Here is a 27,298-nt window from a genome sequence, read left to right as displayed (position 1 = left end):
ATGAGTCTTCCAGGAAGAGCAGGAAGTGTGAGTCTTCCAGGAAGAGCAGAAAGTGTGAGTCTGCCAGGTAGAGCAGGAATTGTGAGTCTTACAGGGAGAGCAGGAAGTGTGAGTCTTCCAGGAAGTGTGAGTCTTCCAGGAAGAGCAGGAAGTGTGAGTCTTCCAGGAAGAGCAGAAAGTATGAGTCTTCCAGGAAGAGCAGGAAGTGTGAGTCTTCCAGGAAGAGCAGGAAGTGTGAGTCTGCCAGGTAGAGCAGGAAGTGTGAGTCTTCCAGGGAGAGCAGGAAGTGTGAGTCTTCCAGGGAGAGCAGGAAGTGTGAGTCTTCCAGGGAGAGCAGGAAGTGTGAGTCTTCCAGGGAGAGCAGGAAGTGTGAGTCTTCCAGGGAGAGCAGGAAGTGTGAGTCTTCCAGGAAGAGCAGGAAGTGTGAGTCTTCCAGGAAGAGCAGGAAGTGTGAGTCTGCCAGGTAGAGCAGGAAGTGTGAGTCTTCCAGGGAGAGCAGGAAGTGTGAGTCTTCCAGGGAGAGCAGGAAGTGTGAGTCTTCCAGGGAGAGCAGGAAGTGTGAGTCTTCCAGGGAGAGCAGGAAGTGTGAGTCTTCCAGGGAGAGCAGGAAGTGTGAGTCTTCCAGGGAGAGCAGGAAGTGTGAGTCTTCCAGGAAGAGCAGGAAGTGTGAGTCTTCCAGGGAGAGCAAGAAGTATGAGTCTTACAGAGAGAGCAGAAAGTATGAGTCTTCCAGGGAGAGCAGGAAGTGTGAGTCTTCCAGGGAGAGCAGGAAGTGTGAGTCTTCCAGGGAGAGCAGGAAGTGTGAGTCTTCCAGGGAGAGCAGGAAGTGTGAGTCTTCCAGGGAGAGCAGGAAGTGTGAGTCTTCCAGGGAGAGCAGGAAGTGTGAGTCTTCCAGGGAGAGCAGGAAGTGTGAGTCTTCCAGGAAGAGCAGGAAGTGTGAGTCTGCCAGGGAGAGCAGGAAGTGTGAGTCTTCCAGGGAGAGCAGGAAGTGTGAGTCTTACAGAGAGAGCAGAAAGTATGAGTCTTCCAGGGAGAGCAGGAAGTGTGAGTCTTCCAGGGAGAGCAGGAAGTGTGAGTCTTCCAGGAAGAGCAGGAAGTGTGAGTCTTCCAGGGAGAGCAGGAAGTATGAGTCTTCCAGGAAGGGCAAGAAGTATGAGTATAAAATAGCCCCAGTGGCCAGTGTGAAAATTGCAGGCTTACCATTTTTGTTTTATTTATTTATTTTTTTTAGTAAAGATAGTGATATGAAAAGAAAATTGTCATTTAAAAAAAAAAAATACATATAGCACAAAAAGCTGATTGGGTCATTTCCTGATGATCCCTTGAAGTGCATCTCCGAGTAGCCAATGCTCGCTGTCCAGCGGTATGAGACTCTGCCTCTGCTTCTGTTATCACTCTTATCAGTGGTCTGTATACACACACAGGCACATATCAGGTCTTTTCTGGTCTCTGTGCCCCCTCTTCCTGGGGTTCCCTTTTGCAGTCAATAATGACAAAAGCCCCCTTGCACCACAGTGGTCCTAGTACGGGGGGCTGTGCCATTAGCATATTTATTTGTTATATGGTGGGCAAGAAGAAGTGACGTTTTTTAGCTTGTGGTCCTATTTGCAATTATTGTGAAGTTTTCATGAGGCCATATAACAAATTTGGCTGCTCCGTGTCTGTTTTTATCATTGTTCTTTTAGAGATTTTTAGACATTTTTCCTGGTTTGGGAGCAGCTACTTTCTACCTTGATCTCCCGTATTTCTACTTCCCTAAAGCTTGATACCATTTTGTGAAAATGTTCCTTTTTTAACGTATTTACAGTTGTGATCTTCTTTGCATATATTTTCATTGACCTGGCTATGAAATATGTAATTTTTTGTTCCTCTATTATAATTATATTAAAGGGAAGCGGGCATCAGGAAATGACCTATAGTTGAAATCATGTATTATAAAAAATGGCAATGTTGATAAAGTCTTGTTTTTTTCATATCACAATCTTTATTTAAAAAAAACAAAACAAAATTAGCAATCTTGTAATTCTCACACTGGCCACTGGGGCTTCTTTAGACTCTTAATTTATGTCCTTTCAGAAACAGTTTACAGCAGTTTCCTTATCAGCAGAGGCAACCTGGTACCTGGCTGATAACACAGGATCCACCAATCACAGTAGGTGATGTCACAGCTGACCCTGGTCCCCTTCCTTCACTGACGTTTGCACGCGCTCATTAGATGCTTCAATACAAAAGATGTTCATTGTGACTATGTACAGGTGTTGTTTCCTGAAACATGAGGAAGTCAGAGTCTAAAAAAAGCCCCAGTGGCCAGTGTGAGAATTGCAAAATTTCTATTTTATTTTTGTGCTTCATTGCCAATTTTCTTTAAAAAAATACATTCAACGCAATAACCTGATTTAAACAAATATGTGATTTTCTGATGATGTCTTCCTTTTAAGTTGAACGCTAAGGCCCTTTTGCACAGGGCAATGACACAAGCATACATACAAGCACTTATTCTCCAGCTGGCCAGTATTCAGACTACATCTCAGCTTTTACATTAGGACTGTATAGTAATTGTGTGTCTCTTTTCTTCTGCAGGCTAATTACCTAATAATGTAATCATGCTGAATATCCCCTTCGGAGGATTCACTCCGCCATGGCTTGGGTCCTGACGTAAGCAGCCCTTAATGAAGCTCTCATAACAGTTAAGGCTATCAATATGACTGATCCCATGATGGATTTTTTCGATGACACACACCTCTTCGATGAAACGTTGGGTCTGTCTGACGATGCTTTTTCCCACCACGATCCCGTGTCCCTGGTCGATGAGTTGAACCTGGGCGCAGAGTTTGAGCCCCTCCACGTGGACTCTTTAAACCACGTGCAGGACACTCAGACGCACCAGAAACTCAATGAGTTTGATGCTCTTAATCAGTTTGATTCCCTCAAGTTGCACCAAGTAGGCCGGTCATACAACAGTCCGGTTGACGGTGTCCTGTCTCCACGGTCACAGTTCAGCTGCTCTCCAATACATCCTCCGAGCCAAGGCAATGGCATGTTTGCCGACGACGGGAGCCCCATGTGGGGTCACCAAACTGCCACAACTATCCCAAATCAAAATGGCTCCCCGTTCAGCCAACATCACGGACACTCTCAGACTATGCAGCAAAGTAAAGGATTTGTAACCCACCATGATTTTGCCTTGTTTCAGGCCAGCGAACAACAGCAGGTCCCAATACAACAGCAGCACAATAGGAACAGTTTGAACACAGGTCAGGAAACTTTGACTCAACCAAAAACGTTCATGGATGTTAATGTGTCTTTACCCCATAGAACTTCCAATGCCCAGCAAATCCCTCTGGTCAGTAACACAACTCCACAAGATTCTTTGCCTTTACAACAGTTTTCTCAATCAACATCCACGTCGTTGCATTTCTGTGGCAATCCAGTGGCGACGCAGCATAACAGCGCCTTTGACAGCCACTCTCCGGCGCCTTGTTCTGTGAATTCGACACCAACCTTTTCTTCTCATTATCCCTTCTCCAACAATCACCTAAACCACGCTACACATTCGCTGTCTGATTTCACCGAAAGTCCAGGGTTTTCAGATTTAGGAGTCAAGCAGGCACCGAGTCCGCATGTTCTGAACCCGAGCGAGCAGCTCCACAGTAATGATTTCCAGATGGTGCATTCGTCACATCCTCGGGGTAACTACAATGGAACAAAGATGTCCCCCATGACCGTTAACTTCCCAACTCAAGATGGTCCCTCCGTTCGGTTGAGCCACTTTAATGATCATTTGGAGAGCAATGGTTTTTCACCCCTAGAAGACAACCTGCTGCAGCAAGTGGATTCTCAGTCGGAGCCCTTTACGGGGCTCGATCCTGTGGATTTGTTGCAAGAAGATCTTTTGCCACATTTCGATGATGCAGCGTATTCTCAAGACGGATCCAGTTCAGAACATGCTGTCCTAAATCATCCTGACACAGAGACTCACATTGAGCCACAGCCGATAAATATCCCAAATGATCTCCTCAATTCTCAGCCTCAAGGCCAACAGCTGAATACATGGAGTCCACTGATATCCAACCACCTCAACATCCACAACAGGAAATACGTGGCTTCACGAGGAAAGGTAAATTGCATTTTTTTTAATTACATTGCCATTAAAAAAACACTAATTTGTTAGTAAAAAAAAAATTACTTGCAATACCGTCCAAAATGATCCTTTTTGTGGACCCCATAGAGAACCTGAGCCACTGCTTTCAGTTAAAGGAACTGCAACTTCATCAATAAGTTTGGAATCGTTAATTTTCTGTCTGAACTGCTGCCCCAAAATTTGTTTTCTTGGTTAAGATTTTCCGTAACATATTTTTTGTTAATATAACGCCCTGGTCAGGAGTTCAGTGGGCGGTCCCACTCAGTAATTGACAGCTGAGTAGGACTGAAGTTGTGATGCATTTTTTTCCCCCAAATTATATATCAATCTGCTCAGCTCCTCCAGCTCTGTAACATGCCTGCGGACCAGATACCATGTTCAGTGTGACAGGTGCCTTTGAAAGAGGACATTTCACCAGTTTGAGAAGGCTAATCTGGCCACGGCATGGGATAGTGGGTGCAGAGCTGAATAAAACATAGTTTTTATTTTTTAATTTCTCATCCACATTACTTGTGAACATTAAATACTAATTTCCCCTTCAACAAAGTGGGCAGTGGTAGAGTTTTGGTAGCAGAGAACATGACCCCACAGAAGGTCTGACCCGGCTTTCATGTGTGGGACATGTAATAAGACACAGCTCTACTCTTCTCACTGATCCCAATGCCGGCACCTACAATTATTATATGTGGGGTAGGGGAGTAGAACAGTGTGTCAGTACAAATATCTCCGCAGCTCTCATCTCACAGCACTGTCAGTAAAGGGGGAGTAGGAGTAGACCAGAGGTGACAGTGCTGAGGGATGACCGCTGCAGATGCTATCTTTGTATTCACATGTGACTTCATAGGAGAACATCCTTTTTACTACATACTGCAATACTAAAAATAATCTTTGACCTATGAAAATATCAAATTAATTAACCCATAAGATAAACGCTATAAAGAGAAAAAAAACAGTACCCCTTGAACTGTAATTTTTCCATTATCTTGCATCCTAAAAAAATGCAATGATAAAAAATGACAAGCATAAGCCAAAATGGTACTAATAAAAACGATAGCTCAGCCCACTAAAAACAAGACCTCGTACAGCTCGATGGAAAAATATACTGAATAACACCGCCATCATCTGCCGGCAAAGATTTTTTATTTTTCCATCAATGTAGATACATGAGGGTTTATTTTTTGCAGGGTAAGTTGTAGTTTCTAAGAACAGAATTTGTTTTACCTTTTCAATATACCGGAAAATGGAGAAAACATTCAAAGTGCAGTGAAGTGATGAAAAACAAAACACAATGTTGCTGGTTTTTTTTTGGGCGTCCTTTTTACGGCTTTCATTGTGCAGTAAAAATGATCTGGCAATATGATTCATCCGGTAAGTACGATTATGCCAATACCAGACTTATATCATTCTATTTCTTTATTAGTTAAAAAAAAATGAGAATGCTACAAAAAAAAATATTCCTCTGCCGACCTGAGTGCTGCTGAAAGCTGAGTTTGTCGAGGTTTCCTACCCGCTTGCGACGTTGGGGTGAGGTCAGGCAGAGCTATTCATTGAAGAAACGTGTAACGTGACTGTTGTGGAATCGCTGCAGGGCTGATCGCACATGGTGTTCCTAACAGGCGCCTGCTTATCCCCAAATCAGGCTTTGTCCCCGCAAGCTAAATTACAAATCCCAGAGATTGCGACACTCTGACACCAGTCAGTCGCTGTTTTACCTACTTGCCAGTGAACAGTGAGCGGCTTTTAGGATAAAAAAAATTCCTTATCATTTGCTGAACTGTTAGCACTTCTTTCTTTACATTATAATTGTTATACTGGCTCTCACTTCAGAGCCCATTAAATAACCAGTCAGGGCTGGAAGTTTAGCGCTGCTCCTGCAATTTACTTTATTGCCATATGGAATGCTAGTCAGCCAAAGCTGTCCTCCTGTACTCTCCTACTGTGCTGTACTCCTGTACTCTCCTTTGCTGTCCTCCTGTGCTGTTCTCCTGTGCTGTTCTCCTGTGCGCTCCTCCTGTGCGCTCCTCCTGTGCTCTCCTCCTGTGCTCTCCTCCTGTGCTCTCCTCCTGTGCTGCCCTCCTGTGCTCTCCTCCTGTGCTCTCCTCCTGTGCTCTCCTCCTGTGCTCTCTTCTTGTGCTCTCCTCCTGTGCTCTCCTCCTGTGCTGTCATTTTGTCTTCCTGTGCTGTCTTCTTATGCTGTCCTCCTTTGCTGTCTTCCTGTGCTGTCCTCCTGTGCTGTCCTCCTGTGCTGTCCTCCTGTGCTGTCCTCCTTTGCTGTCTTCCTGTGCTGTCCTCCTGTGCTCTCCTCCTGTGTTCTCCTCCTGTGCTGTCCTCCTGTGCTGCCCCCCTGTGCTCCTCCTGCACTCTCCTCCTGCGCTCTCCTCCTGTGCTCTCCTCCTGTGCTGTCCTCCTGTGCTGCCCCCCTGTGCTCCTCCTGCACTCTCCTCCTGCGCTCTCCTCCTGCGCTCTCCTCCTGTGCTGTCCTCCTGTGTTCTCCTCCTGTGTTCTCCTCCTGTGTTCTCCTCCTATGTTCTCCTCCTGTGTTCTCCTCCTGTGTTCTCCTCCTGTGCTCTCCTCCTGTGCTCTCCTCCTGTGCTCTCCTCCTGTGCTCTCCTCCTGTGCTCTCCTCCTGTGCTGTCTTCCTGTGCTGTCCTCCTGTGCTCTCCTCCTGTGTTCTCCTCATGTGCTGCCCCCCTGTGCTCTCCTCCTGTGCTCTCCTCCTGCCCTGTCCTCCTGTGCTTAGTTTCTGTGCCCATGTGCTGTCTTTCTATGACATCCTCTTGTGCTTTCCTTCTGTTATTCTCATCAGTTGTCCTCTAGTGCTTTCTTTCCGTGCTGTCCTCCTCTGCTGCACTTCTGTTCTGTCTTTTTGTACTGTTTTTCTGTGTTGTCCTCTTGTGCTGTTCTCTTTTGCAGCCTTATCTTGCTGTCCTTCTTGAGCTATCCTCTTTTGTTGCCTTCATCTTTTGTCTTCCTGTACTGCCCTCCTGTGCAGTCTTTGTGTTGTGTTCCTGTAGTGTTTTCATGTGCTGTCCTCCTGTGTTCTCCTCCTGTGCTCTCCTCCTGTGCTCTCCTCCTGTGCTCTCCTCCTGTGCTCTCCTCCTGTCCTCTTGTGCTCTCCTCCTGTGCTCTCCTCCTGTCCTCTTGTGCTCTCCTCCTGTGCTCTCTTCCTGTCCTCTTGTGCTCTCCTCCTGCCCTGTCCTCCTGTGCTGTCCTCCTGTGCTCTCCTCCTGTGCTGCCCCCCTGTGCTCCTCCTGTGCTCTCCTCCTGTGCTCTCCTCCTGTGCTCTCCTCCTGTGTTCTCCTCCTGTGTTCTCCTCCTGTGCTCTCCTCCTGTGCTGTCCTCCTGTGCTGTCCTCCTGTGCTGTCCTCCTGTGTTCTCCTCCTGTGTTCTCCTCCTGTGCTCTCCTCCTGTGCTCTCCTCCTGCCCTGTCCTCCTGTGTTCTCCTCCTGTGCTGCCCCCCTGTGCTCCTCCTGCACTCTCCTCCTGTGTTCTCCTCCTGTGTTCTCCTCCTGTGTTCTCCTCCTGTGTTCTCCTCCTGTGTTCTCCTCCTGTGTTCTCCTCCTGTGATCTCCTCCTGTGCTCTCCTCCTGTGCTCTCCTCCTGTGCTGTCTTCCTGTGCTGTCCTCCTGTGCTCTCCTCCTGTGTTCTCCTCATGTGCTGCCCCCCTGTGCTCCTCCTGCACTCTCCTCCTGTGCTCTCCTCCTGTGCTGTCCTCCTGTGTTCTCCTCCTGTGTTCTCCTCCTGTGCTCTCCTCCTGTGCTCTCCTCCTGTGCTGTCCTCCTGTGCTGTCCTCCTGTGCTCTCCTCCTGTGTTCTCCTCATGTGCTGCCCCCCTGTGCTCCTCCTGTGCTCTCCTCCTGTGCTCTCCTCCTGCCCTGTCCTCCTGTGCTTAGTTTCTGTGCCCATGTGCTGTCTTTCTATGACATCCTCTTGTGCTTTCCTTCTGTTATTCTCATCAGTTGTCCTCTAGTGCTTTCTTTCCGTGCTGTCCTCCTCTGCTGCACTTCTGTTCTGTCTTTTTGTACTGTTTTTCTGTGTTGTCCTCTTGTGCTGTTCTCTTTTGCAGCCTTATCTTGCTGTCCTTCTTGAGCTATCCTCTTTTGTTGCCTTCATCTTTTGTCTTCCTGTACTGCCCTCCTGTGCAGTCTTTGTGTTGTGTTCCTGTAGTGTTTTCATGTGCTCTCCTCCTGTGTTCTCCTCCTGTGTTCTCCTCCTGTGTTCTCCTCCTGTGTTCTCCTCCTGTGTTCTCCTCCTGTGTTCTCCTCCTGTGTTCTCCTCCTGTGCTCTCCTCCTGTGCTCTCCTCCTGTCCTCTTGTGCTCTCCTCCTGTGCTCTCCTCCTGTGCTCTCCTCCTGTGCTCTCTTCCTGTCCTCTTGTGCTCTCCTCCTGTGCCTTCCTCCTGTACTGCCCTCCTGTGCAGTCTTTGTGTTGTCTTCCTGTAGTGTTTTCATGTGCTGTCCTCGTTTGCTGCATTTTGTGCCTTCCTCCTGTGCTGTCCTCCTCTGCTGTCTTTGTGTTGTCTGTAGTGTTTTCTTGTGCTCTCCTCCTGTGCTGTCCTCCTGTGCAGTCTTTGTGTTGTCTTCCTGTAGTGTTTTCATGTGCTCTCCTCTTTTGCTGCATTTTGTCCCTTCCTCCTGTGCTATCCTCCTGTGCAGTCTTTGCGTTGTCTTCCTGTAGTGTTTTCTTGTGCTGTCCTCGTTTGCTGCATTTTGTGCCTTCCTCCTGTGCTGCCCTCCTGTGCAGTCTTTGTGTTGTCTTCCTGCAGTGTTTTCATGTGCTGTCCTCGTTTGCTGCATTTTGTGCCTTCCTCCTGTGCTGTCCTCCTGTGCTGTCTTTGTGTTGTCTTCCTGCAGTGTTTTCATGTGCTCTCCTCTTTTGCTGCATTTTGTCCCTTCCTCCTGTGCTATCCTCCTGTGCAGTCTTTGTGTTGTCTTCCTGTAGTGTTTTCTTGTGCTGTCCTCGTTTGCTGCATTTTGTCCCTTCCTCCTGTGCTGTCCTCCTGTGCTGTCTTTGTGTTGTCTTCCTGCAGTGTTTTCATGTGCTGTCCTCTTTTGCTGCATTTTGTGCCTTCCTCCTGTGCTGCCCTCCTGTGCTGTCTTTGTGTTGTCTGTAGTGTTTTCTTGTGCTCTCCTCCTGTGCTGTCCTCCTGTGCTGTCCTCCTGTGCTGTCCTCCTGTGCTATCCTCCTGTGCCTTCCTCCTGTGCTGTCCTCCTGTGCTGTCCTCCTGTGCTGTCCTCCTGTGCTGTCCTCCTGTGCTGTCCTCCTGTACTGCCCTCCTGTGCAGTCTTTGTGTTGTCTTCCTGTAGTGTTTTCATGTGCTGTCCTCTTTTGCTGCATTTTGTGCCTTCCTCCTGTGCTGTCTTTGTGTTGTCTGTAGTGTTTTCTTGTGCTGTCCTCCTGTGCTGTCCTCCTGTGCTGTCCTCCTGTGCTGTCCTCCTGTGCTGTCCTCCTGTGCAGTCTTTGTGTTGTCTTCCTGTAGTGTTTTCATGTGGTGTCCTCTTTTGCTGCATTTTGTGCCTTCCTCCTGTGCTGTCCTCCTGTGCTGTCTTTGTGTTGTCTGTAGTGTTTTCATGTGGTGTCCTCTTTTGCTGCATTTTGTGCCTTCCTCCTGTGCTGTCCTCCTGTGCTGTCTTTGTGTTGTCTGTAGTGTTTTCATGTGGTGTCCTCTTTTGCTGCATTTTGTGCCTTCCTCCTGTGCTGTCCTCCTGTGCTGTCTTTGTGTTGTCTGCAGTGTTTTCATGTGGTGTCCTCTTTTGCTGCATTTTGTGCCTTCCTCCTGTGCTGTCCTCCTGTGCTATCCTCCTGTGCCTTCCTCCTGTGCTGTCCTCCTGTGCTGTCCTCCTGTGCTGTCCTCCTGTGCTGTCTTTGTGTTGTCTGTAGTGTTTTCTTGTGCTCTCCTCCTGTGCTGTCCTCCTGTACTGCCCTCCTGTGCTGTCCTCCTGTGCTGTCCTCCTGTGCTGTCCTCCTGTGCTGTCCTCCTGTACTGCCCTCCTGTGCAGTCTTTGTGTTGTCTTCCTGTAGTGTTTTCATGTGGTGTCCTCTTTTGCTGCATTTTGTGCCTTCCTCCTGTGCTGTCCTCCTGTGCTGTCTTTGTGTTGTCTGTAGTGTTTTCATGTGGTGTCCTCTTTTGCTGCATTTTGTCCCTTCCTCCTGTGCTGTCCTCCTGTGCAGTCTTTGTGTTGTCTTCCTGCAGTGTTTTCATGTGCTGTCCTCTTTTGCTGCATTTTGTGCCTTCCTCCTGTGCTGCCCTCCTGTGCTGTCTTTGTGTTGTCTGTAGTGTTTTCTTGTGCTCTCCTCCTGTGCTGTCCTCCTGTGCTGTCCTCCTGTGCTGTCCTCCTGTGCTATCCTCCTGTGCCTTCCTCCTGTGCTGTCCTCCTGTGCTGTCCTCCTGTGCTGTCCTCCTGTGCTGTCCTCCTGTGCTGTCCTCCTGTACTGCCCTCCTGTGCAGTCTTTGTGTTGTCTTCCTGTAGTGTTTTCATGTGCTGTCCTCTTTTGCTGCATTTTGTGCCTTCCTCCTGTGCTGTCTTTGTGTTGTCTGTAGTGTTTTCTTGTGCTGTCCTCCTGTGCTGTCCTCCTGTGCTGTCCTCCTGTGCTGTCCTCCTGTGCTGTCCTCCTGTGCAGTCTTTGTGTTGTCTTCCTGTAGTGTTTTCATGTGGTGTCCTCTTTTGCTGCATTTTGTGCCTTCCTCCTGTGCTGTCCTCCTGTGCTGTCTTTGTGTTGTCTGTAGTGTTTTCATGTGGTGTCCTCTTTTGCTGCATTTTGTGCCTTCCTCCTGTGCTGTCCTCCTGTGCTGTCTTTGTGTTGTCTGTAGTGTTTTCATGTGGTGTCCTCTTTTGCTGCATTTTGTGCCTTCCTCCTGTGCTGTCCTCCTGTGCTGTCTTTGTGTTGTCTGCAGTGTTTTCATGTGGTGTCCTCTTTTGCTGCATTTTGTGCCTTCCTCCTGTGCTGTCCTCCTGTGCTATCCTCCTGTGCCTTCCTCCTGTGCTGTCCTCCTGTGCTGTCCTCCTGTGCTGTCCTCCTGTGCTGTCTTTGTGTTGTCTGTAGTGTTTTCTTGTGCTCTCCTCCTGTGCTGTCCTCCTGTACTGCCCTCCTGTGCTGTCCTCCTGTGCTGTCCTCCTGTGCTGTCCTCCTGTGCTGTCCTCCTGTACTGCCCTCCTGTGCAGTCTTTGTGTTGTCTTCCTGTAGTGTTTTCATGTGGTGTCCTCTTTTGCTGCATTTTGTGCCTTCCTCCTGTGCTGTCCTCCTGTGCTGTCTTTGTGTTGTCTGTAGTGTTTTCATGTGGTGTCCTCTTTTGCTGCATTTTGTGCCTTCCTCCTGTGCTGTCCTCCTGTGCTGTCTTTGTGTTGTCTGTAGTGTTTTCATGTGGTGTCCTCTTTTGCTGCATTTTGTGCCTTCCTCCTGTGCTGTCCTTCTGTGCTGTCTTTGTGTTGTCTGTAGTGTTTTCATGTGGTGTCCTCTTTTGCTGCATTTTGTGCCTTCCTCCTGTGCTGTCCTCCTGTGCTGTCCTCCTGTGCTATCCTCCTGTGCCTTCCTCCTGTGCTGTCCTCCTGTGCTGTCCTCCTGTGCTGTCCTCCTGTGCTGTCCTCCTGTGCTATCCTCCTGTGCCTTCCTCCTGTGCTGTCCTCCTGTGCAGTCTTTGTGTTGTCTGTAGTGTTTTCTTGTGCTCTCCTCCTGTGCTGTCCTCCTGTGCTATCCTCCTGTGCCTTCCTCCTGTGCCGTCCTCCTGTGCCGTCCTCCTGTGCTGTCCTCCTGTGCTGTCCTCCTGTGCTATCCTCCTGTGCCTTCCTCCTGTGCTGTCCTCCTGTGCTGTCTTTGTGTTGTCTGTAGTGTTTTCATGTGCTGTCCTCTTTTGCTGCATTTTGTGCCTTCCTCCTGTGCTGTCCTCCTGTGCTGTCTTTGTGTTGTCTGTAGTGTTTTCTAATGTTAATCTAATCCTTTCATGTATGGTGTAGTCCACTGAGCTGTGTATCTAATCCTATCACGTGATACTGTCTGCTGAGCCGTGTACCTAATCCTATCATGTGTAATATAGTCAGCTGGGCTAAGTATCCAATTCTTTTGCTTGATACCGTCCATGTATCTAGTTCTGTTGTGTGATACTGCTGAGCTCTGTTATTACTGTGATTTGAGCGCTGTGGTCACAATGATATGACTGCTCCTCTCAGATCTCTGTAAAGACCAGTGAGCAGCACAGCGCCAACCAACAGAATCAGGGCTGCCAGTCATCCACAGTGTTCACATCTTGGTATTAGTTGGCTGTCACCAAAAGCATGTCTCAGCCTCCCTTATCCTTTTCCAAACACCCAGACATTACAGCTACAGTCTACGACAAGCTTGTAGAAGGGGCCATCTATACTGCCACCTGCAGGCTGGATGGGGGAACTGCCTGCAGAAGAAAAAGTGAAACCATCAGCATGACAATTGTTAGAAATAAGTGCAAAACACTGTATGATTTATGCAGTTCAGAAAAATCTATAAAACTGCGAGTTCTGCCGAGTAATACCTGGGGAGGGGGGCATCTATAGGAAGAAATAATGCAAAGATTTCAAAGTACCTGAAACTTCTAATGTCAGAGTAAGGCCGAATTCAGATGTCCATGTATCGCGGTGGGAGTACGGATGACGACGCACGGACATATGAGGCTGTGAAGTTTAGGTCCGGAGACCCACGGCCATTGTGTGCATCCAGGTTGATACTCGGGTTGTAACAAATGGACGTCTGAATTTGGTCTACAGGCATTGCCATATTAAAAATAAGAATGTACAGTCGTAGCCAAAAGTTTTGAGACTGACAAATTTTGATTTTCGCAAAGTTTGCTGCTTCTTTGTTTAGACCCAATAATTATAAGGTTGACCCTTATTTTCCAAGACTTCTGCCCTTCGCCCTGACAGCTGGATTTCAGCTTCTGGGCCAGATCCTGACTGATGGCCGCCCAGTCTTGCCTAATCAGGGCTTGGACGTTATCACATTTTCAATGTCTTTGTTCGTCGTCCTGCTTTTTGAGGATTGACCACGGGTTCTCAATGGGATTGAGATCCAGAGAGTTTCCTGGTCATGGACCCAAAATTTCACTCTTGCCCGAGCCACTTAGATATCACTTTAGATTTGTGACATGGTCTCCATCATGCTGGAAATTCATTGTCCATCACCAAATGTCTCCTGGATGGTTGGGAGAAGCTGCTCTCGGAGGATGGTTAGATCCCATTCTTTGTTCATGGCAGTGTTTTAAACGAAATTGTGAGTGAGCCCCCTCCATGGATGAGAAGCCCCCACACATGAACGGTCTCAGGATGCTTTACTGTTGGCAGACACAGGACTCATGGTAGTGATCAACTATTCTTTTCCAGTCAGAGAAAATAACTTTGCAGGAAGTACATGGATTGAACTGCAGAGGACTGGGGTAAAGTTATTTTCTCTGTTGAAGCCCCCTTTAGACTGTTTGGGACAGCTGTAAGAATGGTTGTTAAAGGGGTATTCCCATCGCCAAGCTCCTATCCCAATATGTAGTCGGTGTAATAATAATATTAGTGAATACCTCCAAGTATAGTTCTTCTGATTCACTATGTCACTTACTCCATGTGCAGGGCATTGCAGTATCTTGGGTATCCATGGTCATGACCACTCATAGTTGACAGTTGTTAGTGGTGGTAACCATGGATGCCTAAGATACTGCAATGCCCTGCACATGGGGTAAGCGACATGGCGAATCAGGGGAACTATACTACATTTCTAAGTGAAGGTATTTGCTATTATTATTATTATTATTATTACACCTAGTACATATATGGACAGGATCTTGGAGATGGGAATACCCCTTTAAGTCTCCCAAACCACCACCATAATGCAATAAAGCTTTATTCCTATATCCTTATAAAGTCCTTGATGTCCCAAATAGCTATTTATAAGTGCGCCCCAGTAACTTATTGCACCGCAATCTGATTGCATGTGAAAATTACCCGAGACCAGTGTAGTAGAGCGTTGCTTCCCCCAGATTATTTCTGGCCCCCGCAGTTGTCAGCAGGCGCCCCTGGGTGTGATTGATGTCCTCCCCATTGTCCACGTAAGCTGAGAACTGCTGGGAATCCTGCCTTACCCTGTGGGCATGCACAATGAAGCTGGGTGTAGTGCGCTTCCAAGGAGGCATGGTGCTGTTGAGGCTCACTTAGATGGCTTCCCAGGTGAGCTCTCCCATTCATCTGTGTATGCAGTGCCACTTGGCGTCTCTACTCCTACCTGGGCATACACCGTGCGCCCATGAAGCCAGGGTGAGTCCACCCAGGTGTACTGTGCCTGCCCACTGGAGAAGGTGAGATTTAGTGGCCCTAAGATGACGTGAGCAGTGGGATGGACGTGAGCCACTCCTAGGGATGTGTGATTGGAGCACATGAGACTGGACTAGTCTGGGGAAGCAACGCCTGCCGGACTAGTCCAGGGTAATTGGCTGATTTGATTCTTACAGATACATTGCCATTATCAACCTAGGAATTTGTTCTTGGTTTGTCAGTTTTTTATTAAATGTTGCTGGAATACAGACGACAATACAATTGTAAAAAGATGGAGATATGGGCGACACACTATTGTAATACAGACGACCATGCGGATGAAAAGCGCCTGTTTTTTTTCTGGATGAAAGAAGCGTCAGATGCGTCTCTGATCTCTGGCCCCTACCAGTCTGCGGTCGACACTTACTACACCCTGAAATGTAGTGAGCGAGCGGCTTCAGAATGTAGCTGGAGATCACAGCGTGCCAGTACCCACACTGACTGCACACCGGTATCCACACTGACTGCACGCCGGCACCCACACTGACTGCGCGGCGGTACCCACACTGACTGCGCGCCGGTACCCACACTGAATGCGCGCCGGTACCCACACTGAATGCGCGCCGGTAGCCACACTGAATGCGCGCCGGTAGCCACACTGAATGCGCGGCGGTAGCCACACTGACTCCACGCCGGTACCCACACTGACTCCACGCCGGTACCCACACTGACTCCACGCCGGTACCCACACTGACTCCACGCCGGTACCCACACTGACTCCACGCCGGTACCCACACTGACTGCGCCTCGGTACCCACACTGACTGCGCCTCGGTACCCACACTGACTGCGCCTCGGTACCCACACTGACTGCCTGCCGGTACCCACACTGACTGCTCGCCTGTACCCACACTGACTGCGCGTCGGTACCCACACTGACTGCCTGCCGGTACCCACACTGACCACGCACCGGTACCCACACTAACTGCTCGCCGGTACCCACACTGACTGCGTGCTTGGCCTGACTTTGTGAGCACACCACTGAGTTCCTCCTGTGCCTGTGCGCATGCTCGGAAATAGAGATGTGAGTTTAAGAGGTTCTTGCTGTGAGAAAGCCACCACTGTCACTCAAGATGAGGGACAGTGCTGCATATGCAAATTGGAAGATGTAACTTTTCACCCAGACTTTGATCACACCAAGGGGGCACCAAAGCCCTCATTTGCATACGGATTAAAAGTAAATTTACCTGCAACTACAACACTTAAGGGTATGTGCACATTATCAGGATTTGAAGCAGAAATTTCCTGAGCATTTCTGCATCTCCTTGGCAGAAAAAATGCTAGGCATTCTTGACGCGTTTTTTTATGCGTTTTTTTCAAGCGTTTTTGAAGCGTTTTTGTACATTAATGAATGCTTTTTGGAGCTAAATAAAGTTATTTGGTGGGACATTGCTTAAACCTTGGATTACCATCAGAACTGGGGTGAGTATATTGGTTAATTTGAATGATTAAAGAATGTGTCTGTTGTATTTCAAATAAAGTGTTTGCTCTTCTGTCTGTGTGTTTATTTAACTCTTTACTTTACTTTAATTGGGTTTGGTCATGAAAAGGTCTGATTGATACCTTGTCATCACCAAACAAAAGAGCTGGGTGTCAGCTTGTCCCATTCACCCAGTCTTCATTAGCATTTCTATTCATGTAATTGCGGCTGCTGTGAGCTGCTATTCTTAGCCTGGGAAGGTGCCATTTGCAAACATTTTCCCTGGCCATAATTAACATCTCACAGCTGGTTTGTTAGCCGCAAGTCCCCCCGATCAGCACTAAGCAGCACTTTGGATGCAGAATATTTTTGTTGCATCCAAAACACGATGTTCTAATGCCGCACTTCTGTTGTCGGTACATGTGAATCCACCGCAAATAATGGCACTTCAATTGGTCAAAATCTGCAGCCGAGACTAGCGTGTCCCCTACAAAAATTGACATGCTGTGGGTAAGTTTGGGTACGTGGATACGATCAGGAGCCACTGCAGGTTTAACGCTGCGTGTTTATACGGCGTAAAAACCCGCAGCGTCCAGATGTTACAGCATAGTGGATGAGATCTCTAGAAATCCCATGTTCGCTATGCGTGCATCAGAGGCTGCAAATCACCGGTGAACACTGACATGCGGCACGTCTTTCAGGACCTCAGCAAGTCAAATTCTCTTGCGGAGTCGCTAGTCTCCGCAACAGAAATTTGACCACTAGAAAGTATAGAATGCGATAAATCCCCATGGTTCAGTGAACACATGTGGATTTACCTGCTTTCAATAGAATGCAACGTTTTGGACGCAGCAAAAAATATGCATCTAAAGCGCTGCTACGTCCGGATCTGGGGCACAGAGCCTAAAGTTAAAAAAAAAATTGATGTGGGTTTCCGCGTCATTTTTAGAACCAGCAGAGGGAAAGCCGACCGCTGGGGGCTGATATTAGTAGCCGGGGAAGGGGCCATTAGCTAACAATGTTCCCTGACTATTAATATCAGCCCACAGCTATTTGTTTAGCCTTTAGTAGCTAGATTACAGGGGGATCCCAGAAAAAAAATCTAACCAGCAATGGCTAAACTAGACAGCTGCGGGCTGATATTAATAGCCAGGGAAGGGGCCATGAACACTAGCCCCCTCCACAGCTATTAATATCACCCCTCAGCAGTCCCAGAAAAGGCACATCCATAAGATGCTCCAAATCTGGCGCTTAGCCTGCGCTCTTTCCACTGTAGCAGTGGCGAGTGGGGTAATGGGGTTGGGGTTCACGTCAGCCTTGTATTGGCGGCTGACGTGAAGCCCAGGTTAGTAACCGCGTAGTAAAATGGTCGCCGCTTTTTCAATAAAAGACACAGCCTGAATAAAGTATGTTAATGAAATAAAAAACACACGATTCTACAATTTTTTTTATTACCCTCTGTCTGCAAAGCCCTTGATCTCCTGAAAAAAACGTAAAATAACAAACAACCATATTCCTCACCTGTCTGCTGTCAATGACGTAGTCCACGTACCGCCAACAAGTGTCCCACGATTATTGTGTCACTTCTACAGCAGTGACATCAGTCATCACTGATGTCACTGCTGTAAAAGAAAGCACTGTATACTGACAGGAGTGTAAAATCACCCCGTCAGTATACATGCTGCAGGAGGTCACTGGGGTTGATCAGCTGATCAGCCCCGGTGAGCCAGAGAGCATGGGAACATTCTTAAGAATGTTCCCAGGGTCAGGTGAGCATCAGCTGATCAGTCACGAGAAGCTGGCAATCAGCTGATGGTCACGTGACCATCAGCTGATCGCTGGAGCCGGCAATCAGCTGATGGTCACGTGACCATCAGCTGATCACTGACGTCATTGATCAGGTGATGGTCACGTGACTATCTGCTGATGGCTGACGTCAGCGCAGGTCCTGGAAGCACTTCGCACCCATTGACTTTCATTGAAATGCAACAAATTTTTTGACTCAATGCGAATCCGGAGCGGAAATTTCAGCAGTTTGTGAGTAATGAACTCTCTTAAGCGTTTGCGCCGAGTGTTTAAAGGGGTTGTCGGGCCTTACAGTACAAATGTGTAGTCACTCTATGTGACGTCACTCTATGTGACTCTGACTTGTACAGTTGAAACCAGAAGTTTACTTACGCTATATAAAAAGACACATATGCATGTTTTTCTCAATATCTGTCATGAAATCAGAATAACCTTTCCCGGTTTAGGTCAATTAGGATTACCATAATTTTTAATATTTGCCAAATGTCAGAATAATGAGAGAGAGAATGTTTTAAGGCATTTTTATTACTTACTGCAAAGTCAAAAGTTTACATACACTAAGATTACCATGCCTTTAAACAATTCTGGACTGCCATATGATGATGTCATGTGTTTGTAAGATTTTGATAGGTTTTTTTTGGCAACATTTGAGTTAATTACAGACACACCTGTGGATGTATTTTAATGCACACCTGAAACACACTGCTTCTTTGTGTAGCATCATGGGAAAGTCTAAAGAAATCAGCCAAGGTATCAGGAAGAGAATAGTGAACTTGCACAAGTCTGACTCATCCTTGGGTACAATTTCAAGATACCTGAAGGTGCCTCATTCATCTGTACAAATAATTATACGCAAGTACAAACAAGATGGGAATGTCCAGCCATCATACCGCTCAGGAAGGAGACGGGTTCTGTGTCACGGAGATGATCGTGCTTTGGTCCGACATGAGCATATCAACCCAAGGACAAAAGTAAAAGACCTTGTGAAGATGATGGCGGAAGCTGGTAAGATTGTGTCAATATCCACAGTGAAACGAGTACTGTATCAACATGGGCTGAAAGGCCACTCTGCCAGGAAAAAGCCATTACTCCAAAAGAAACATAAAAAAGCCAGATTAATGTTTGCAAATGCACACAGGAACAAAGACCTTTATTTTTGGAGGCACGTCCTGTGGTCTGATGAAACTAAAATTGAACTTTTTGGGCATAATGACCATCGTTACGTTTGGTGGAAAAAGAGAGAAGCTTGGAAGCCTAAGAACACCATCCCAACTGTGAAACACTGTGGTGGCATCATCATGTTGTGGGGTTGTTTTGCTGCAGGATGGACTGGTGCACTTCACAAAATAGATGGCATCATGAGAAAAGAAGATCATGTGACAATACTGAAGCAACATCTCACGACATCAGCCAGGAAGTTAAAGCTTGGGCGGAAATGGGTCTTCCAAATGGACAATGACACGAAGTATACTGCCAAAATGGTAACAAAGTGGCTTAAGATAACAAAGTCAATGTTTTGGAGTGGCCATCACAAAGCCCTGATCTCAATCCTATTGAAAATGTATAAGCAAAGCTGTAAAGGCTGCGAGCAAGTCGACCTACAAATCTGGATCAGTTACACCAGTTTTGACAGGAGGAATGGGCCCAAATTACAACCAACTATTGAGAGAAGCTTGTGGAAGGACCCAAGTCATTCAGTTTAAGGGCAATGGTACCAAATACTAATGAAATGTATGTAAACTTTTGACTTTGCAGTAAGTAATAAAAATGCCTTAAAACATTCTCTCTCTCTCATTATTCTGGCATTTGGCAAATATTAAAAATGATGGTAATCCTTATTGACCTAAAACGGGAAAGGTTTATTCTGATTTCATGTCAGATATTGAGAAAAACATACATATGTGTCTTTTTATATAGTGTATGTAAACTTCTGGTTTCAACTGTAAATCCTCACAGCACTCTCGATTTGTTCTGGAAGCAGTGGTCACGTGACTGCAAGTATATGTTTTGCGTACATGCGGTCACATGCTGACTAGACATGCACGGCCTCGTTCGAAGCAAGTGTATTGAGTGAGGCTGGGCTTGTCAAGTCGGAATGTGGCGAAAGTATGCAAATCGCTTGATTGCAGTCACATGACTTTCCACTCCCGGTGGCGGCATTGGAGAATCAGTCACATAGATTGACTGCAGACTTGTACCCCAAGGTCGGAAACCCCTTAAGGTATCCCCTATCTTTAGTCTGCTCAGTGTTATCCCGATTAATCTGGAGAATTGAGTGGAGGTCAAGCATGCACACCACTGCTCCATTCATCGTCTATGGGGCTGCACACCGCTATCTCCGACACTTCTATAGACAATGAATGGATTGCAGGGGCCCATGCTTGACCTCCACTCCATTCAGATAGGGCTCTACAGAGCCCAAATTCTTGGGATTGGTGGCGATCCAATGGTCGGACCTTCAGCTATCAGTAAATATACCCTTTACTAGTGGTTACAATCACAAATGGATTTGTTTCGGTATTGCTTGATTTTGTTCCCTGTTATCAGCCATTTCAGGCAGTGATTTACGGTAGCAGAATAATGAATGAAATGTCACAAAGTCACATAGAAAATCTGCATTGTAAATTGTCCGCAGCTACAAATTATTAATTATTATTATTATAGTGCCATTTATTCCATGGCGCTTTACATGTGAAAAGTGGTCACCGACTGGTACAGTAGGAGCGAGGACCCTGCCCGCGAGGGCTTACAGTCTACGAGGGATGGGCGAGGATACAATAGGTGAGAGGAGAGCTGGTCATGCAGCGATATGGTGGAGAGATGGTTAATGCAGGTTGTAGGCTTGTCGGAAGAGGTGGATTCTCAGGTTCCTTTTGAAGGTTTCCACGGTCGGTGAGAGTCTGATGTGTTGGGGTAGAGAGTTCCAGAGTAGGGGGGACGCACGGGAGAAATCTTGTATGCGATTGTGGGAAGAGGAGATAAGAGGGGAGCAGAGAAGGAGATCCTGGGAGGAACGGAGGTTGCGTGCAGGTAAGTACCAGGAGACTAGAGCGGGTGCAGAGAAGAGCGACCAAGGTTATTAGAGGACTGGGGGGTCTGCAATACCAAGACAGGTTATTACACTTGGGGTTATTTACTTTGGAAAAATTAGGCTTAGGGGTGATCTTATTACTATGTACAAGTATATGAGGGGACAGTACAAAGACCTTTCTACTGATCTTTTTACTCTGAGGCCAGACGGGGACAAGGGGGCATCTTCTACGTCTGGAGGAAAGAAGGTTTAATAATAATCACAGACGCGGATTCTTTACTGTAAGAGCAGTGAGACTATGGAACTCTCTGCCGCATGATGTTGTAATGAGTGATACACTACTAACATTTAAGAAGGGCATGGATGCCTTTCTTGAAAAGTATAATATTACAGGTTATATATACTAGATTCCTTGATAGGGCGTTGATCCAGGGAACCAGTATGATTGTCGTATGGAGTCGGGAAGGAATTTTTTTTCCCAATGTGGAGCTTAGTGTTTGCCACATGGGTTTTTTTTGCCTTCCTCTGGATCAACATGTTAGGCTATGGGTTGAACTAGATGGACTTAGTCTTCCTTTAACCTTAAAAACTATGTTACTAGGTCACAGATGTATGGAGGAGACAGGTTGTGGATGACTTTGTATACCAAGGTTAGAGTTTTGAACTGGATTCTCTGAGGAATGTGGAGCCAGTGAAGGGATTGACAGAGAGAAGAGGCCGGGGAATAGCGGGGGGACAGGTGGATTAGTCGAGCAGCAGAGTTTATGATAGATTGGAGGGGTGCGAGAGTGTTAGAGGGGAGGCCACAGAGCAGGAGGTTGTAGTAGTCGAGTTGGGAGATGATGAGGGCGTGCACTCGTGTTTTTGCAGATTCATGGTTGAGGAATGTGCGGATTCGGGAGATATTTTTGAGTTGGAGTCGGCAGGAAGTGGAAAGTGCTTGGATATGAGGTTTGAAGGACAGATCAGAGTCCAGGGTTACCCCAAGACAGCGAACTTGAGGGACTGGGGAGAGTGGGTAGCCATTGACGTTGGTAGACAGGTCAGTTGGGGGTTGAGTGAGGTGGGGGAAAGATGATGAATTCGGTTTTATCCATGTTAAGATTTAGAAATCTGGCAGTGAAGAAAGATGAGATAGCGGACAGACATTGTGGGATTCTGGTTAGTAAGGAGGTGATATGAGGTCCAGAGAGGTAGATCTGTGTGTCATCAGCATAAAGGAGATATTGAAAGCCATGAGACTGTGAGCTGTCCCAGGCCGAAGGTGTAGATGGAGAAGAGCAGGGGGCCTAGAACTGAACCTTGGGGGACACCGACAGATAGGGGGCGAGATGAGGAGGTGGTGTGTGAGTGGGAGACACTGAATGTCCTGTCTGTTAGGTATGAAGAGACCCAAGATAGGGCCAAGTCTGTGATGCCGAGAGATGAGAGAGTTTGTAGTAATATGGAATGGTCCACTGTGTCGAAGGCAGATGACAGGTCTAGGAGGAGGAGGACAGAGTAGTGTCTCTTAGATTTGGCGGTTAGTAGGTCGTTTGTGACTTTAGTCAGTGCAGTTTCAGTAGAATGGTGCGGTCGGAAGCCAGATTGTAGGTGGTCGAAGAGGGAGCAGGAGGAGAGGTGGGAGGACAGCTCAGAATGGACGTGTTGTTCCAGTAGTTTTGAGGCATAGGGGAGAAGTGATTTGGGGCGATAGCTAGACACAGAATGGGTCAAGGGAGGGTTTTTGAGGATGGGTGTGATTGAGGCATGTTTGAAGCATGAGGTGAAGACACCAGTTGTTAGTTACAAATGTACAAACATGTCAGTTTATGCTGCAGATTTCACAAGACGTACAGGAAATCTGCTGCAAAGTCTTGTTAGTTCTTTTGTCTCCGATACGGCCCATGGGAACCTACCTTGTAAATCGGTTTACTCGTAATGTGCATAAGCAAGAGTTACACATCACACAGATGTAGCCGAGCTCATGGTAATATACTATGTGTCTGTGGTTTTACATAGGACTGCAGGTTAGCTCCCTGCACAGTCAAAGCCTTCTCAAAGAGGTAAATGGCACATGCGACTCTTCAGCCCCCTGCGCGGCAGCCCCCTGCGGCTCGGCTGCCCCTGCATCTCTGCTGCCCCTGGTCTTTGCTGCCGCTGCACCTCTTCGGCTCTGCTGCCCCCGTGCCTCTGCAGCCTCTGGTGCCCCTGCGACTCGGCTGCCCCTGCACCTCTGCATCTCTGCTTTCCTTGGTCTCGGCTGCCCATGCACCTCTGCTGCATCGGCACCCCTGCTGCCCCTGCGACTCGGCTGCCCCGGGTCTTGGCTGCCCCCTCAGCCTCTGCTGCCTTTGGTCTCGGCTGTCCCTGGTCTCGGCTGCCCCGCGGCCCTGCTACCCCTGCGTCTCGGCTGCTCCTGCAGCCCTGCTGCCCCTGTGTCTTGGCCGCTCTTAGTCTCGGCTGCTCCTGCGGCCATGCTGCCCCTGCGTCTCGGCTGCCCTTGGTCTCAGCTGCTCCTGCGGCCCTGCTGCCCCTGTGTCTTGGCCGCCCTTAGTCTCGGCTGCTCCTGCTTCCCTGTTGCCCCTGCTTCTCGGCTGCCCTTGGTCTCGGCTGCCCCTGCGCCTCTTCTGCCTCTGGTCTCGGCTGCCCCCATGGCCCTGCTGCCCCTGCGCCTCTGCTGCCCCTGGTATCTGTTGCCCCCATGGTTCTGCTGTACCTGGGCTCGGCTACCCCTGCACCTCCTCTGCCCCTTGTCTCTGCTGTCCCCGCACCTTTGCTGCCCCTACAGCTCGGCTGCCCCTGCACCTCTGCTTCCCCTGCTCCTCTGCTGCCCCTGCGACTCGGCTGCCCCTGCGACTCGGCTGCCCCTGCACCTCTGCTGCCCCTGCACCTCTGCTGCCCCTGTTGCTCGGCTGCCCCTGCACCTCTGCTGCCCCTGTGCCTCTGCTGCCCCTGTGCCTCTGCTGCCCTTGGTCTCTGCTGCCCCTGGTCTCTGCTGTTCCCGTGCCTCTGCTGCCCCTGTTGCTCGGCTGCCCCTGTTGCTCGGCTGCCCCTGCACCTCTGCTGCCTCTGTGCCTCTGCTGCCCTTGGTCTCTGCTGCCCCTGCAGCTCGGCTGCCCCTGGTCTCGGCTGCCCCTGCACCTCTGCTGCCCCTGGTCTCTGCTGTTCCCGTGCCTCTGCTGCCCCTGCAGCTCGGCTGCCCCTGGTCTCTGCTGTCCCCACGCCTCTGCTGCCCCTGGTCCTTGCTGCCCCCGGTCTCGACTGCCCCCGGTCTCTGCTGCCCCTGCACCTCTGCTGCCCCCGGTCTCGGCTGCCCCTGCACCTCTGCTGCCCCTGGTCTCGGCTGCCCCTGCACCTCTGCTGCCCATGCACCTCTGCTGCTCCTGGTCTCGGCTGCCCCTGCACCTCTGCTGCCCCTGGTCTCGGCTGCCTTGCACCTCTGCTGCCCATGCACCTCTGCTGCTCCTGGTCTCGGCTGCCCCTGCACCTCTGCTGCCCCTGGTCTCGGCTGCCCCTGCACCTCTGCTGCCCATGCACCTCTGCTGCTCCTGGTCTCGGCTGCCCCTGCACCTCTGCTGCCCCTGGTCTCGGCTGCCCCTAGTCTTTGCTGCCCCTGCACCTCTGCTGCCCCCGGTCTCGGCTGCCCCTGCCTGTACACGCTGCTTGCTGTAGAGGAAGGCGGCCATCCAGTTGCAATGCTTCCGTGTCAGCCTGCTCTCCTCCTCCTTCCAGTGAGTGCTGGCGAGGGCCTGTCAGGCGGCCATGTAACCTGATCCCAGATATTACGCTGAGCACAGGGGGACATGCTGCAGGAAGCTATTACTGAAAGTTGGAGGCTTACCAAACGCCAGCACGCTTGCTCATTGGCCTGGGCCGCCTCTCAGGGTGAAGGGTGAACAGGAAGAAGAGTCAGGGGCAAAATAAAGAAGTGCCCACATCCAGGGCTGCTGGGTGACCCGAGATGCAGTGGCCATGCCTGAGCCCCTCCGCTCACAGCTGTAAGTTGGATCTTTGCACTCCTGTAGCAATAAAAGGCTTTGGGACAAAATAGCAGAAAATCCGAGGATGCCTTCGTCTTATGTCCGTATGCTCGCAGATGTAGCAGAGCTTAGTATGTCATTTGGCGTATATTACATAGGACTGCTTCATCACAATGCAGGAAAGTGGGGTTTAGAAATGACACATTGAGCTCTGCTACATCTGCGACTCCACTCTTCTTCTTCAGCTTTGGTGAAAGTGCTTTATGGCAGGGAACAATTTAATAATCTTCCTATTCACTAATCGGTAATAAAAAAAAAAGAAGATAAGGCTGCCAGACCTTTTCAGTGTAAAATGATTTATGAGGGGAGGTCTCTGGGCATCATCTTCATTACTCTGATTATTTATTTATGGAGCCCCTACCTGCTCCGCAGCGCACGGCACGTTTTCATAGATCCCTCATTGTGGCTCAACCAGTTTCTTTGTTGTTGTCTTGTGCTGGTAGGGAAATGGTTAAGTATGCAGCCCGGCCGAGCCCCTGTACACCGTCATCTCTGTATTATTACTATGCGATTCACATTACAGGCAGAAACACAAAGCCATATATCCTTACCACTGGGCTCTGCCACTTATAAAACACTTCTGTTCCCCGTCTCTGAGTCTACTCCGCCATCATTATCTACATGGGCGGATAATGGCGGTGGAATCTATGTACGCTCAGGCCGTATTCACCATTGGTTTAATATTAACCATATGAGATCACAGGGGCCACAGAGACTCTGCATAAAAGCAGCTGAGTTAAAGGAGTTTCCTGGGACATGAATATTGCTGAACAATAGCTGCCGGACTCCTCCATGCACAGGAGAGAGAGCCGCTGCCGGACTCCTCCGTGCGCAGGAGAGAGAGCCGCTGCCGGACTCCTCCGTGCGCAGGAGAGAGAGCCGCTGCCGGACTCCTCCGTGCGCAGGAGAGAGAGCCGCTGCCGGACTCCTCCGTGCGCAGGAGAGAGAGCCGCTGCCGGACTCCTCCGTGCACAGGAGAGAGAGCCGCTGCCGGACTCCTCCGTGCACAGGAGAGAGAGCCGCTGCCGGACTCCTCCGTGCACAGGAGAGAGAGCCGCTGCCGGACTCCTCCGTGCGCAGGAGAGAGAGCCGCTGCCGGACTCCTCCGTGCGCAGGAGAGAGAGCCGCTGCCGGACTCCTCCGTGCACAGGAGAGAGAGCCGCTGCCGGACTCCTCCGTGCGCAGGAGAGAGAGCCGCTGCCGGACTCCTCCGTGCGCAGGAGAGAGAGCCGCTGCCGGACTCCTCCGTGCGCAGGAGAGAGAGCCGCTGCCGGACTCCTCCGTGCGCAGGAGAGAGAGCCGCTGCCGGACTCCTCCGTGCGCAGGAGAGAGAGCCGCTGCCGGACTCCTCCGTGCGCAGGAGAGAGAGCCGCTGCCGGACTCCTCCGTGCGCAGGAGAGAGAGCCACTGCCGGACTCCTCCGTGCGCAGGAGAGAGAGCCGCTGCCGGACTCCTCTGTGCGCAGGAGAGAGCCGCTGCCGGACTCCTCCGTGCGCATGAGAGAGAGCCGCTGCCAGACTCCTCCGTGCGCAGGAGAGAGCTGCTGCCGGACTCCTCCGTGCGCATGAGAGAGAGCCGCTGTCGGACTCCTCCGTGCGCAGGAGAGAGAGCCGCTGCCGGACTCCTCCGTGCACTGGAGAGAGAGCCGCTGCCGGACTCCTCCGTGCACAGGAGAGAGAGCCGCTGCCGGACTCCTCCGTGCACAGGAGAGAGAGCCGCTGTCGGACTCCTCCGTGCACAGGAGAGAGAGCCGCTGCCGGACTCCTCCGTGCACAGGAGAGAGAGCCGCTGCCGGACTCCTCCGTGCACAGGAGAGAGAGCCGCTGCCGGACCCTTCCGTTTGCGGGGATCTGACTTGTCGCATCCCCATGATCAGCAGATGAAGGGGTCGCAGTGCAGCTGTTATAGCTATATATTGACCTGTACTACTTCTCTCTCGGATGGAAGAAGGCTGCAGGTCCACTCAGGGCTTCAGAGAGGACCTGTCACCGAATGAGAAGTGACCATTGATTGTTTATAGATTATTCTTCTGCTCCCCAGAGTTTTCAGTTATACGGTTTTTAAATCCGTCATATAGTGCATGAGATGTGGGCCTTTTATGGTCTTTACCAAGAGGATGGAGCTCTGTGGACTCTCTGGGGTTCGTCTTTTACTTTATTTTCATGTGAGCGTCGCCTCCTTAGTAAAAACCATACAAATTAGCAGTAAATAAGGCCCATGTCTCTAAAACCATATGGTGGATTAAAAAAAAAGAGTAAATATTCATAGGAGCAGGGGGAATAAAATATGAGCAAACACTGGCCGCTTCTGACCCAGTGACAGGTCCTCAGTAACACAATGTATCAGTGCTGCGTGGATGGGACAAGCTAGTGTGCCACTGATCTCATATTGAAGACCTACCTGTCCTACCGCTAGATCACCAATATTCCCCCAGATCTCCCCAGAAGCTGTACGCGGTTGTCTGCTCAGGAGTTAAGCAGGTGCCTGCTGTGTTATACAGTCAGCATCTGACTCTAACAGTGGCGACTGGAGTCAGCTCAGATTGCACCCTGTAGATGC

At 49.4% G+C, this 27,298-nt stretch overlaps 1 protein-coding gene across 3 annotated transcripts in view; it reads left to right on the top strand.

Moving 5' to 3' along the window:
• CHD9 (chromodomain helicase DNA binding protein 9) overlaps nucleotides 1-27,298 on the top strand; it is a 267,201-nt gene that overhangs the window by 54,015 nt on the left and 185,888 nt on the right. For 2 of the 3 annotated variants that reach the window (XM_073659346.1, XM_073659345.1), the window contains exon 2: nucleotides 2,581-4,117. In XM_073659346.1, coding sequence (XP_073515447.1) covers nucleotides 2,702-4,117 — 1,416 coding nt within the window. In that variant the 5' untranslated portion in view covers nucleotides 2,581-2,701. Of the gene's footprint in view, nucleotides 1-2,580; nucleotides 4,118-24,443; nucleotides 24,698-27,298 lie in introns of those variants that run through there. The other variant, XM_073659349.1, reaches the window with a different exon arrangement.

The sequence above is a fragment of the Phyllobates terribilis genome, unplaced genomic scaffold, assembly GCF_046119375.1.
Source record: "Phyllobates terribilis strain yellow unplaced genomic scaffold, ASM4611937v1 Scaffold_13__5_contigs__length_258822181, whole genome shotgun sequence".
In the NCBI taxonomy this organism is placed as follows: domain Eukaryota; kingdom Metazoa; phylum Chordata; class Amphibia; order Anura; family Dendrobatidae; genus Phyllobates; species Phyllobates terribilis.
This window is presented reverse-complemented; position numbering and strand designations above follow the sequence as displayed.